The sequence below is a fragment of the Pholis gunnellus genome (assembly GCF_910591455.1).
Source record: "Pholis gunnellus genome assembly, chromosome: 2".
Taxonomy (NCBI): domain Eukaryota; kingdom Metazoa; phylum Chordata; class Actinopteri; order Perciformes; family Pholidae; genus Pholis; species Pholis gunnellus.
In genome coordinates this window covers 2,099,279-2,113,412 of record NC_136536.1, presented here as the reverse complement: position 1 = coordinate 2,113,412, position 14,134 = coordinate 2,099,279, and the positions used below count along the sequence as shown (strand labels likewise).

General features: G+C 49.4%; 1 protein-coding gene across 3 annotated transcripts; it reads right to left on the bottom strand.

Annotated features, from left to right (window-relative positions):
* Positions 1-210: 210 nt before the first annotated feature.
* On the bottom strand, positions 211-13,802 carry ncoa6 (nuclear receptor coactivator 6). 3 transcript variants are annotated; one of them, XM_079183198.1, is made up of 17 exons: positions 13,713-13,802; positions 12,878-13,204; positions 12,642-12,797; positions 12,393-12,515; positions 12,169-12,297; positions 11,202-12,059; positions 10,930-11,061; positions 8,732-10,061; positions 8,501-8,619; positions 7,969-8,414; positions 7,145-7,387; positions 4,004-7,037; positions 3,413-3,466; positions 3,280-3,310; positions 1,978-2,019; positions 1,626-1,759; positions 211-616 (listed from the first exon to the last, which is right to left on the bottom strand). In XM_079183198.1, the coding sequence occupies exons 2-17, from the start codon at positions 13,161-13,163 to the stop codon at positions 570-572; spliced, it is 7,164 nt and encodes a 2,387-aa protein (XP_079039324.1). In that variant the 5' UTR covers positions 13,164-13,204; positions 13,713-13,802; the 3' UTR covers positions 211-569. The 3 variants fall into 3 exon arrangements, with proteins under 3 accessions (XP_079039324.1, XP_079039325.1, XP_079039326.1); XM_079183199.1 differs by having other exon boundaries at positions 12,175-12,297; XM_079183200.1 differs by lacking the exon at positions 1,978-2,019.
* Between the last annotated feature and the right edge of the window lie 332 nt (positions 13,803-14,134).

The following is a 14,134-nucleotide window of genomic DNA, read 5'->3' as shown; positions in this document are numbered from 1 at the left end:
CTGCGTGGTGCCTACCTGAACCAAAATACCAAGTCAAGTGTGGATACTCTGCGTTACAGTTACACTGGTTTTCATATATTTTATATATTACATCCATAAAGGACATTAACTGGAGCATCGTGTTCTTCCAGCTTCTTTTCATTTAACACTATTTATGCTCATTAATTATACTTTAATTCAGTTATTATAAGAATTAGACTCGACACAGTGTCACAGGACAAAAAGCAGTAGAAAATTTTATTCAGTTTTACAACATAATTATACAATCATGACAAGCTCCATCGTCAGTCTTCACGTGATTAATCCAGCATTTAATATATATATAAAAAAAAAAAAAAGCACATTCACACACAAACAGAAAACAACAACACATACCGTATTGCACACATTCTAACTACAATCTCACATGATAAGCGTGGACAATAATTATTTTAAAACACAATCTGTACATTGGTTTCTTCCTCCACTGAAGAGTTCATAATCTAGGGGGAGTGAGAGGGGGGGGGGGGGGGGTTCACAGGAAAACATTTACAGTACGGTTCACAGGTTTCACACCACGGCGGTTGTGTCTATTTAGACTTCCTTCGTTTGGCCTGCGTGGGGCTCGCTCCAGTTTCTGTTGAAAAGAAAAGAAACGCGTCAGAGAAACGGTTGAGCCGACGGAACGGGGCTGCTGGGCCTGTGTTCTCCCCAAATATCGATACTTGAGAAGACGTTAAGGACGACCTCGCTACCTCAGACTGTATGTAAGAAGTGGACGTAGTCGTTGTGACGTCACTCATCGGTTTGTGGACTGATGTTTAGAAGACGCCATCTTGGAATACGGCCGTCACCATGTTGGCGTTTTATGCAACCGGTGAACAGGAAGTGACCATATTAGGACTGAGGAGGAGTGACGTAGAGACGCCGTATACGTCTCTGGTAGAGACCTGTCAATCACTGTGTAGCCCCGCCCTAAAGCATCCCCTGCTTTATGGTCTGTGTGACTCTAAATGGACCATGATTTACTAAATGAACATCATGCTGAATTGAAGAAGACTTGAAACTAGAGATTGAGACCATAAACTCATGTTTACAATGTTTACTGAGGTAATAAATCAAGAGAGAAGTAGAGTCATTTTCTCATAGACTTCTATACAACCAGAGGAGTCGCCCCCTGGTGGACAGTAGAGAGAATGCAGCTTTAACACATGAAGCTTTGATTTCATTTAGTCGTCTCATTTACACTCTTTTTAAGATTCACTGACATGTTTTATATCAGAGAACTAAATGTTAAAATCTCCTCAGCTTGTGTTAAACACACTTTACTTCAGACGCCTAACTAAAAACACACATCGACTTGGAGACGAAGGAACAGGAATTGTAAAATTGCTGAGTCACTTCCTGGGTTGAGGACTCATTCCTGCAGCTCTCTATTGTGGGGTTGATTATTGCAGCGTTCACCGATTGTTTATTAATAATCATCAGTACTGTCTTCAGACCTGATATGACATTGACATCACTTTACTGTTAACACTTTATACCATCTTACGATATCCAAAATCTATATATGGCCCAGCCCTCGCCACGTGTAGTGATAGATAATCTACCTTTTCCTTTGTACGGCGCTTGTGTGTTTGAGTCACCTTTAACAGCAGCGCTGGTTCCCGGCCTGGCCGATCGCTTCCTAACACCGCTGTCTGCTACCGGCTCCTCCTCCACCTCCTTCTCTGCCCGGGAGCTGCGTCTGCTCGGGCCCTTAGGCTTCTCCACCGCGGCCCTGGGGAGGACAAAACAAGGACAACAGGGAGGGGAGGACAACGCGAGGGCGGGTTACCTCTGCTCTACTCAGTGAGAGATAAAGTACCGCTCAGGACTCCGCTGTTTTTCCTCGTCTACCACAGATTCTGTCCATCTTCCATCCCGACCGCTTCCACTACGTCGACATGAAACCGCTGCATCGAGTCTTTGCAGCGCATAGCGTGTTAAAATACATACCTTGGGACTAAGTTGATGGGCGTCTTTCTTTTCTTTGCCCATCTGTGATAGAAGTGGAAAAACAGCGGCAAACTATGAACTGTGCTGAACAGACATGGCTTCATAAATATTTGTTTTTTTAAAAAGATGTATATGATTTTGAAAACAAATAAATTCAGAACAGAATTAAAGTTATTTACAATTTAGATGTATCTAAATATTGTTTCCAGAGCAGCAACAGTTGTGTTTACATCAGAAATGTCTCTGAACAAAGTTATAATATCTCACTGGAAACAAACGTAACATGTATATTAAAGTAAGAACACTTCTGAGTGAAGTTTATTGAGAATGACTGAGACAGACACTCGTCTGTCTCAGTCATTCCTCCTGCATCTATCCTCTCTCCCTCCTCCCTCTATCCTCCTCTATCGTCTCTCTATCGTCCTCCTCCTCCTCCCTCTATCCTCCTCCTGTCATCCTCTCTATCCTCCTCATCCTCCTCCTCCCCGTCCTCCTCCCTCTGTCCTATTGTCCTCCTCCCTCTGTCCTATTGTCCTCCTCCTGTCCTCCTCCCTCTGTCCTCCTCCCTCTATCCTCCTCCACCCCCTGTCCTCCTCCCTCTGTCCTATTGTCCTCCTCCCCCTGTCCTCCTCCTGTCCTCCTCCCTCTATCCTCCTCATCCTCCTCCTCCCCCTGTCCTATTGTCCTCCTCCTGTCCTCCTCCCCCTGTCCTCCTCCTGTCCTCCTCCTGTCCTATTGTCCTCCTCCTGTCCTCCTCCTGTCCTATTGTCCTCCTCCTGTCCTCCTCCCCCTGTCCTCCTCCTGTCCTATTGTCCTCCTCCTGTCCTCCTCCCCCTGTCCTCCTCCCTCTGTCCTATTGTCCTCCCCCTGTCCTCCTCCTCCCCCTGTCCTCCTTGCCGGTAGAGAAGTCTACTAAAAAGCAAAACAACGATTCTGAGTTTCGGGTGATTATAAACTGATTAAAACATAGTGATGAATATTAAATCCACTATCTACCAATAACCTCCCTAAATGTCACACACGGTTCCTTTAAGCTTCTGACGTGCATTAGGATAATTATATTGGTGCATGCCAATCATACATACCAAGTGCTGGCTCATTGTTCTCACCATGCGCCTCGTTGGCAAAACCAAATGAACTTCCTGAGTCTCAGCTGAGTTAGAAATGTCTGACGTATTTCTCCATCAAGAGCGCAGCGTTCTTAAGACTAGGCCAACGTTTCGGGGATCAATAATAGTACGGGACACCTTGAATAGACCCCCAGCACATGAAGCATCACAAAGCTTAAATCTTAAATCTTACCCCTGCTCAGAACCCGTCGAGACCTCTTCACCTGAACGGGACAAAAACAAGAGTTCATTCTACGCCACCTGGTCCCAAGTGAGGAATATGAGATTCAAGCTTTTCTTAATAACTTCTTAAAACAAAGACTTACCCGTCTTCTCACTGGCGGCAGGTTCCTGGGACGGTGGGACTTGTTGAATAGGTGCTGGGGGGAGGATTAAGTGGTTTATCAGACACATTTGAATATGTAAAAAATGATCAGATAGGAATCTGCATCAGTGACTCCTCAACTAAAACCACACAGACAGTGAACACGTTAATGCATAGACGGTGTGGAGCATATTAGGCTCGCACAACACGGTTTCTCCTTTTTAAACAAGAAGAATCTTTTTTTTTTGCAACCGGAGGACTCGCCCCCTGGTGGTCAGTAGAGAGAATGCACGTTTTAAGACACTTCCGCATTGCTTCATTCGGCAGAACCGGAGGTTGGTACTGACAACAGCCATGTTGGTTGTTTACGGTCATAATGATAACTTTGGGGGAAGGGAAGTACTGACAACTTGGGAGACTTTCTTGCTAGATTTAGAGACTTTTGGAGCTAGTGATCATTTTTATTTTAATCGAGCATACCCTCAAGATTACCAACCCTAGCTTTAAGGTTACATGAAAGCTGATTGACCTGACCAAGGAGTACAGCCATAAAGTGGTCGTTATCCTGTGAGCTTGATAGTTGCGTGCTTACCTGGGGTGGTCTGAGTGGTTTCTACAGATGCAGCAGCTGGCAGCATGGGGGGCTCCACAGCTGGGGGGTTAGGCTGAGCTGGTGGAACTCCGCTGGGGTTTGCAACTGGAGAGGATGTGGTGGGGGCAACCTCCAGAGCAGGTCCAGGTCCAGCGACAATTGGAACAACGGACGGTACGGGACTTTGTACGGGAGCAACCGTAGAGAGCAAAGTAGCAGACGAGACACCCGCGGTGGCACCGACTACAGTGACTGTAGGAGCTTGAGAAGGTCCAACCTGGGCCTGGGTTGAGACTGGAGCTGGTGCGGGCACCGGAGCCTGGGTGATAATCTGAGTGGGAACCGCCACTTGGCCAGGAGCTGGGGATGGAGAGGAGACAGCAGGCGAAGTGATGTTGTTCGAAGCAGCAGCACTAGTTTGGGGAGCCAGTACTTCAATCTGGATGGCAGGACTAGCAGGAGGATGAAAGACCTGTGGCGGCACCGCTCCGGTGGGCCCCTGCGCAGGCCTTTCTACGGGACTCTGCTGGGAGTCAGCTGTACCAGACGCAGCCGCAGCAGCAGCCTGTGCAGGTTTACCTTTCACCTGGGCAGCGGGTGGTGGTGGCGACATGGGGCTCTTTCGGATGGCGTTAGCAGCCCCGGGACTAGAGCAGAGAGGAGGAGAAGCCAGGGGTGCCTGGAAGGGAGCCGATGCCAAAGGGCTGGGACGGGGAGAAGGCTGCCGTGCTGGGGGACTAGGTTTCTGAGCAGAAACTGCCTCACCTGGATTTTCTGCTTTGGGAGCCCCTGGGTTAATTTGCTGAGGGGCTGGCGGAGTACCAACTGGGACTGATGAGGACACACTAGTGGCAATCTGGACCTGTCCAACAGCACTCCTGGTAGGCTGAGTGCCGGTCACGCTAGCGCCCGAGGGCTGGGTGGAGCTCGGGGCGGGAGAAAGTTGGATGTTGGCGGCGGACACTTGGATGGGCCCCACCATGGTGACGGACTGCGACACCATTGTGGTATTGGGAGCCACAGATGCAGCTGGGACCTGGAAATTTGAGTTGATAAATACAGGGGTGGTGATAAACTGAGGAGGGCGGGGGACAGGGGCCTGCTGCCGGATGTCCTGAGGTCTAATGTTCTTGTTGGGGACAGCCACCATGGTGGTGGTCATAGATGTGGGTGCCTGGGGAGGGGGAGGTGGGGGAGGAGGGGGAAGGGTTATGGGGTTAGAGGTGACAAACACAGTGATCTGATTGGGGGAAATTGCGCTAGAAGAGGCAGGGATCTGTATGACAGAGTGAACACTTGTCACCGGTTTGGGACTGGGGCTCGGTTTCGGAGCTGAGCTGGAGTTAGAACTGGTGCTGACAGTCAAGGCGGGACTGCTTTGACCGGAAGTGACTGCTGGGTTGGGGCTTCCACTCGCGGTGGCATTCGTGTTCGTGCTGAGGGTGGTGCAGGTGGTAGGTGTTGGGTTTACATTTGGACTGGGATGGACGCCGAGACTTGAGATGGGGTTCTGGCTCAGGCTGGGGGTAGTATTAGAGGTCGCCTTAGTGCTCGGGTGCGAGCTGGAAATTGAGGCGGGATGCAAATTGGGACTGCTGGTAGCGATCGGGACAGCAGTTTTGGGTTTTGCTTCCGATACATTTATAGCGGCAGTGGTAGCGACAGCAGCTGACGTGTCTGTGCTCTGGGTATTACTGTGGAGCGGTCTCTCTGGATTCGTAGCAGACTTGGGGCTTTCCTTTCCCATAACATCCCTAACAGTACTACCCTGTGCGGGCCGAGGAGGCACGTTTGCCATACCCGAGTTATCCAGCAACTGGTTGAGGGAGGTTGGCGCTGCCCTGAGAGTAGGCGAGGCCTCGGAGTCCTGCAAAGGTGCCGTTTGCGCCGGGAGCCTATCAACTGTGCCGGCCTTCGGTTCCAAGTCGGGTTTAGGCTGCTGAGGCAACGGGAAACGAGGACTTGCCATTCTGGGAGCTGACAACTCCCTCAAAGGCTGTGGCTGAGGCATCTGTCGCTGCTCTGCTGCCATCATTCCCTGACTTTCCCTGATTCCCTCAGCGGTGTTACCTTGCATCCCGTGGAAGGGGCTCTGGGTCTGCTGTGCCTCCACGGCCCCGCTCACTTGTGACGGCATAGATACTGGATTTGGGGGTACTGAGGTAGGGCTTAGCATCATGGTTTGCCCCTGAGGGTTAACCATTTGCTGCTGGGGCGGAGGGCAGTTGATGGCCATCTTTGTCCCCTTTTGTCTCCCTGGACTTGGGGTGGCCGACTTACGGCTTGAGGCTGGACTTGACCTCCGGCTGTTGCTGGGACTCGCCCTCTTAGCCTGCCCTCCAGGCTGCTTGTCCTGTTTAGCGCCTACACCTCCTACTCCAGTGCCAGTAGAGAACGGCTGTTGACTGTTATTTCCACCCACACTGCCGTTGTTGTTGTTGTTGCCTGGTAAATTTAAGCTAGGAGGGGCCTGCCCAATGGCTTTCAGAGTTGTCGGGTTAAGACCTTGCTGATCAAATCCCCTGTTTAAGTTAGGCTGCCTGGGAGGCAGAGGAATGTTGATTTTGGGAGGAAACAGCCCTGCAATAGAGGCATTAAGCCTCTCAGGTGAAAGGTTGATTTCGGAGGGTTCGGTACTGGGTGGACGATTAGTCGGGGTGAGGGGATGGTGGTACGGCCTGGGGCTGGCTCTGTTGGGGGTTTTGGGCCTGGAGCTCTGTGAGGTTGTGGGGACATTGGGGAAATGAAGGCCCGACATGGGGCCTCCTTGCTGAGGCTGACTAGGTAACTGCTGCTGGGGACTGGCTCCGGTGTGCTGGGGCATTGGTGATGGACCGGGGCCTTGCTTCATCATGTGAGCGTTGGAGCCCTGATTGGCCATCATTTGTTGCGTTCCATTTCCAGGATGCTGCACCCCAACTTCTGGGCCGCCGGGCTGCTTCGGGTGAGCCCCTGCGATGGCTTCTTCGGATCCAGTGCCTTGAGGACCCTGCCCTCCATCAGGATGGGACATTCTTCGCGCAGCTCCTGCAAGCTAGAATGAAATACAAAAACGCGTACAATGTCACTCCCAAGAAAATACACAACAGTGCTCTCCCAAGTAATATTGTGTTTACACATGCTGCAGCACATGGCCCTAACCTGTGGGTTCACCATCAGGGGCATCCCCCTTGCTTTGTCAGGTGACGGCGGTACCCCTCCATGTCCTGGAAGGCTGATCATTACAGGCATGTTGCTTTGCTGTGAGACAGGAAGCCTCTGCACCTCCGGTGGATTGCCCATGCCCCGAGGAGGGATCTGCCCTCCGGGAGGGATGGACATGCGATTCTTTGCCTGCTCCTGCTGCATCTTCAGCATCATCATCATCTGCTGTTGCTGTTGTTGCTAAAATGCAAAATGGGGATCACCATTAAAAAAAAAAAGGTGCTACATTAGAAACTCAGAGGATTAAAATAGCAGTAAACAACGGTTTGTTATGTAAAGATATAGAAGAGTAGCGGAGTCCTGAGCAGAGAATGAAGTCACTCTCTCTTTGTGTGTGTTGATATTAGAGCTGTTCTGTGGTTTGGTTATGTCGCCGGTGTCCCCCGTGTGTGTGTGTGTGTGTGAGAGCCGGCGTGCGGCAGAAGATTACGTAATCACGGCCGTGGTGCTAGTGGTCGTGCACCTCTCACGTGACTATCGCAAATAGTTCACTGATAAAAACACTATCTCAATGCCTCGGGATTATAAAAATAGGCCGACGTTGAAACTGTTATTTCTGTCAGCACCGTTGCCGTTATAGGTTTGTGCTGTTAGCACAGTTAGCTGCTAGCTCGGCCGTCTCCATGTTGAGAACCATGTTGGGCAATCCCCCAAATCATAGACGTGCTCTGCATTTTGAATTTTGCACCTTTAAGTATGAATAGATAAACTGCGTACAATTGTGTACAAACACTGTCGGTACACGATGATAATAATAATACCTGTTGTAGCAGGTGTGGTTGTTGAGTTTGCTGCTGCTGTTGTTGTTGTTGTTGTTGTTGTTGTTGTTGTTGTTGTTGCTGCTGCTGCAGCTGGTGAGGGTGCATCTGAGGCTGGCCTTGACCTGAGGTCTGCGGCCCCGTCATCCCCTGCTGCCCCTGAGCATTCTGGAGACCCTGCATCTGCATCTGTTGCTGTATCTGCTGTTGCTGTATCTGCTGCTGTTGTAATTGCTGTTGCTGTATTTGTTGCTGCTGCATTTGTTGTTGCAATTGTTGCTGCTGCTGCAGTTGTTGTTGTTGTTGTTGTTGTTGTTGTTGTTGTATCTGTTGCTGTTGCATGTGCTGCATTTGTTGTTGTTGATGCTGCTGCTGTTGTTGTTGCTGCTGCATAAATTGCATTGGTACCTGCTGTAATACTCTCTGGTCTCCAGGCTGGCCAGGAAAGCCTAGATAAAGTAGAGAGCGTACCGTCAAGCTGCTACAACTATAACAATCAGCAACTGAATGCAGATTCAAATTCTATGTCATTTACCTGCAGGCCTGTTGGCAAACTCGGGGAGTTTCTGGCCAGAGTTGTCTAAACCCAAACTCTGTTCACCACCCAGATTTGGCAGTTCGGAATCCTCCATGCCAGCAGCCACATCAAGACCACTAAAAGAATGAATAGATGGTTCTGAATCAATGAATTAATGGAACAGAGAAACAACTTTCTTCAACTGTCCACCATGGCAAAAACAAACCTGTAAGAAATACAAATTATTACCCAAGTCCCTCTACTTGCTGTTGTCCCTCTCCCTCTTTGGGCTTCTTCTTTCGTGCTGGTTTCTTCTTTTTGGGTTTGGCCTGATTGGCCCCACCTGCTCCCTGTTTTCCTCCCGGCCCAAACTGGCTGGCTGAGATATCGCTCTGCAGCAGGTTGACCAGCAGTGGGCTAGTCAGCGTTACATCCTTGCTGACGGGAAAGCCTCCCGGCTGTACGCAGGCTCCCGCCATCGGCATCTGTCCTTGGAACTGTGGGTTAAAGTTCATGCCATGACCTGCAAAGTGGCCATTTCCCATCTGCATGTGCTGAGGGCCCCCCATCATGCCTTGCTGCTGCTGCTGCTGCGCCTGCATATCAGGGACCATCTGTTGGACCCCCAAGTCCCCTGTCCCACTATTAGGATCCCCCAAAGGATGAGAATGCTGTTGAGCAGCCTGTTGTTGTTGTTGCTGCTGCTGCTGTTGTAACATGGCCTGTTGCTGTTGTTTCTGCTGCTGTTGTAACTGCTGCTGTTGCAACTGCTGTTGGATAAGAGGATGACCAGCAGGGAGCCTCATCTGTTGCCCATGCATGCCCATTGCCTGATTAGGGTTGCCAGCAATAGGAACCTGCTGGGGCTGTTGCTGGTTCATCTGCTGGTGTTGTTGCTGTTGCTGCTGCTGCTGCTGTAGCTGCTGTTGCTGCAACTGGTGCTGTTGCTGCTGTTGTAACTGCTGTTGTTGGAGTTGAGCCATTTGCTGCTGCTGTTGTGGAGTCATCTGCTGAGTGCCAACCTGGCCCTGGAACTGAACCATGTTACCTGGAACATTTGGAGCAGGGCCACGCATCATCTGCCCGGGCATGACTCCAGCTGGAATCTTGCCTCCAAATGCCTGCTTGTTGCCTTGCATCTGGTTGGCAACCATTTGTTCCATCATGGAGTTTTGTTGCTGTTGTTGCTGCTGCTGCTGCTGCTGTAGGAGCATGGCCTGGTGCCCTTGGCCTCCAACCATCTGACCCTGCCCATGCATCACCCCCTGGCCTTGCTGAGGCATCATTTGCTTGGGTGGGGTCATCCCTCCTCTCTGCCCTTGACTGAGGGGCCTTGAGAGGACAGTCTGACCTCCACCCTGGCCTTGAACCTTCTGGCTGGGGGAGGAAGACACGGGCTGGACCTGATGCTGGAGGCCCATCATCTGGGTCTGGAGGCCAGGCTGCTGCTGGCCCATACCGGGCCCAGCGGTTGTACCAGGGGGCAGACCGGCCATGCCACTTTGTACGCCCATAACATTGGGCTGGGCGTGGGGTGGACCCTGCATCGAGTTTGGTGCGGAGGCTGACGGCGGAGCTCCTGTTGTAAAACGAAGAGGAAAAAAAACAACACATAAATGTGTTTAACGACCGGTAATAAGCTAATATGTCCTCTGCTAACCGCAGGTTAAGCCATAACGTGTCAAATGAGGCTGTTTACACACCAAAGCACATTTAGGGGGATTAATTGGCAGAAATGGAATATAATATTCATAACTGTGTTTCATTGGTGTATAATGACCTGAAAATAAGAATCGTTTTGTTTCCATGGAGTCCGCCATGTTTTATATATAGATTTTAATTGATGAAAAACACATGGGGGCAAATGATTCATTGCAACGTTTTTAGCAACTAAATCCAACGCGTCGCTGTGTTTCATAGAATATTTCTGCAATCTTGTACGTTTGTGTTCCTATTGACAGTGTTTAAGTTTGAATAATGCATTAACAAGAAACAAGCATGAGGAATATTTTAAATTATTATTTTAACATTCTAAATTAAGACTTCTTAATCTTAAATCGCTGTGAGGCTTGAAGTTCAATCTAAAGAACACCGGATGAAGCGTTAATAAATGTTCCTGATGTTGGTGGTTTATGTGGCCGGTAAACAGAAAAGCCAGTCCAGTCCATTATTCTTCATTAGTCCACGAGCTGTGCTGTTGATAAACTTCAGGCTACAACTATTCATTTTGTCATTAATATAATTAAATTAGCATATAAATGAATGTTAAACGTGGTGCTAGAATTGCTTCTATCTGAGGGAAAAAAATGTGTTTTAGTTTTCAGTCAAAGAGCATTTCCTACAGATAGTAGGAGTATAGAAGTATATTTTATCACAAGATATCGAGCCTCAGTACATGTCTTTTTGACATGAGATCTTTGTGATTGGGTAAACAGTGGATGCTTTACCTGTGTGTGTCATCGCCTGGCTGCTCTGTAGCTGCTGATTGGCTCCTCCAACAGCAGCTCCCGGGGAGCTGACACTCACCTGACCTTGGACAAAGTTTGGGTTTGGAAAGCCCATAGGACGCTTCGGCATGCCTGTAATCAGTGTTCATTTGTTACTGCAGACATCAGAGTACTTCAACATAACATACTAAAGCACACACGACGACAGAAAAAAAACAACTTTTGTGATTGCATTTCAGTCTACCGAGAGACGATTACTAACAATAACCCACCTGGGTGAACTTGGGCCCCAGGCTGTCCATGCTGGGGCATTCCCATGAAAGCTTGTTGCATGTTACCCGGTTGCCCGAGGGCGGCTCTTCCCGGTGATCCGACGCCCTGGGGGAAACCCTGTGGAGTCGTCGGTCTCTGAACCATCATGGGAGGAGTCCCCGGCGAACCCTGCTGAAAAGGAGACGAGGAGGAACCAGGGGACTTGGCAGTGAGGTTGCCCTGCGGTCCAGAAGTTGGCGGAAGGGGCGGAGGGGGTCTGGGCGGTCCTGCAACACCACCAGGGCCGGCCTGTAGGCCTTTAGGTTGGGGGGCGGCAAACTGACCCCCACCCGGCTGCTGTTGTTGCTGTAATTGTCCCTGACCCATGGAGTTGAACACCTGCCCAGCCTGCTGGCTGCCAAATGGGTAAGGGGGCGGAGGGTGGCTGGGAGTCTGAACCGTAGCAAGAGAGGGAGGACGTGGAACCATTTGGGCTTGCGGTGGTGGCTTTCTCCAGGCGGGGCCTCCTTGGGGGACTGGTGGCTGGAGGACCCCAGAGGGCAACTGGTTCCAGCCAGGAGGCACAGCCATCTGACCCGATGGGTTGAACGGAGGTCTAGGTCCAAGCTGAGACAGCTGAGCTTGCTGCTGGGCCTGTTGCTGCTGCTGCTGCTGCTGCTGCTGGTGGTGTTGCTGCTGCTGCTGCTGAAGCTGCTGCAGGGCGGCAGGGTTGAGCGGTCTCCCGCCCTGCAGAGCCTGCATGTGATGGGCAGCCTGAGGGGGCATTGGGCCTGAGACATGGGGGGGACCAGCCTGTTGGTGCTGAAGTTGCTGTTGCTGCTGAACTGACATACCCGGCATCATCGGATCCATAACATCTGTTGGAGAGGAGGATGCAGTAATTTTTTTTACCCATTCTTGTACCGTCCATGCTGTGAGATATTCAAAATTACAACATGCATCACTTGACGTACAAGAAATAAAGACCTGAACCTGTCTGTGAAGGAGGTCTCTGAACACGAGGATGCATCTGTCCACTGCTGCCAGGCACCATCGCCTGACCCGCCATGCCGGGTCCAGGGGGAACCATCGCCGGGTTAGCCATCCTCACCACTCCTAATGGAAATATGTGCGTATTACATCGTTTTTGTCCTACTACCAAAATAACTCCATGTGTAAGTCCACGTGTAATCAATCCAGTAAACTAATACCTGGACCAGGCTGACCTGGAAAGCCAACATCCATTCTCATCTGGCCAGGTGCTCCAATTGGTCCGTTCACTCTGACTTCCTGTCCCCGGTTTGGTCCCACAGCCACGTTGATGGCCCCTTCTCCTGGAAGACAACAGAGGGGACACGTATAACTCACATCTACTAAGGATCTTGTTTATATGCTTTATTCTTAAGACACACACACATCCTGTTCTGAAGTGAGCTGGAGACTGAAGGCTGCGCTGTTACCTTCTATCTGCACAGAGAGGATCCCCAGGTCTCTGAGCTGCTGCTGGTTGTTCTGGGCCAACAGCCTGAGTCGCTCCGCAGCATCCCGAGGAATGTTGAAGGTAACCCGCACGCTGTTCCACGGCTCCACATGCTGTGGCTGCAGCCTCTCAGAGCCTAAAAAAAAAAAGGGACAATGAATGGATTGAAGTGGCATCTTCAGTGCCAAATGTGAGTAAATAAGAGTTTGAACTAACCCATATCAAGCATGTTTGGTATGCCACTGAGGATAGACTCGAGTTTTTGAGAGAAGTCCTCATCCTCCATATTCCCCTGGAAGGCGATAAAAACAGCAGAACCCTCTCCCTCCCTTCGCTTGTTGACTTCCTCTTCTTCTTCTTCTTCTTCTTCTGCTCCTGCTCCTCCATGGCAACTGTCAGCATCCTCCCCGACACCAGAGTCCCTGTCGGAGTCGTTATCCGGCTCCAGGTGCTCGGTCCTCTGGGACGAAGAAGGCAAAGGTGGGGAACATCGATGAGCCATCCTCCCCCTCTGACTAGGAGTGGGGTTTGAACCGCTTCATGCTGAAAGGGAGAGATCGAAAGATAGAGACAGAGTGAGAGAGACAGGGAGAGACAGAAAGAGAGAGAGAGAGACAGATTAATTAATTAACGTCAGTTGACGTGACGTTGGATAAATCAACCGTTGGTTAGCTTGGTTATTAGCATGATTAGCATTGGGCCTCAGCGCAGACGTCGGCTAACGTAAATAAATCAGGAACACAATATATCCACTATTCTCATGTAATTGTTCAGATACAAACACGCACCACGAATAACTACGTTTCTATCAGTCATCTTACTATGAAAGAGGATTTATTAAATTCATGTCAAAGACAGTTCCTGCTGGCGTCTCCGAAAGCTCCAGTTAGCTAGATCCTAGCGTTAGCTAAGCTAAGCTAAGTAGCCACTGCAGTTAATTCATCATGAAAGCATTGAAACACAACGTATTAGCTTCTCGGTTGTTTTTACCGTAACTTGCTACACAACGCTCGCGGTAATATTCATGCATTTGAAAACGCAAACGACTTACCGCATATATTCATCTGTTAATTAAGTTTGTCCAGTCGACATCTAGCTAGCTCAGATTAGCTAACAAAACATGAAACACAAGCAACGTCAGAAGCGACGTCAAGCTAGCGGGAAGAAAGAAACTGTTTCCGGTGTTGCTTTTCAAGATAAAATCCCAAAACATTTCAGCAGTGAAATAAAAATAAGCAATATTAAGTAGTTAAAAGAAACAAATTTAGTGAAGTTGAAAGCATTTTTTCATATTTACATTTAGAATAAAATGTTTAATGTATGTTAATACCTTAAAATGAATAAAAATGTAAATGAGAAAAATAAAATAAATATTTAATTGTATCAAACTATCAGCATTTATGTTTTTAGCTTAAAGACTTGTTTTCTGAAGTGAATTCAAAGTTTACAGTTTTCTACGGTCCTCTCTCTCTC

Excerpts from the sequence above, each read along its gene's own strand:
- ncoa6 (XM_079183198.1), bottom strand. The coding sequence starts at position 13,163 with ATGGCTCATCGATGTTCCCCACCTTTGCCTTCTTCGTCCCAGAGGACC. Across the intron at positions 8,620-8,731 it reads CAGCAAGTAGAGGGACTTGG|TGGTCTTGATGTGGCTGCTG; the intron begins GTAATAATTTGT and ends TCATTCTTTTAG. Across the intron at positions 8,415-8,500 it reads GTTTGCCAACAGGCCTGCAG|GCTTTCCTGGCCAGCCTGGA; the intron begins GTAAATGACATA and ends TACTTTATCTAG.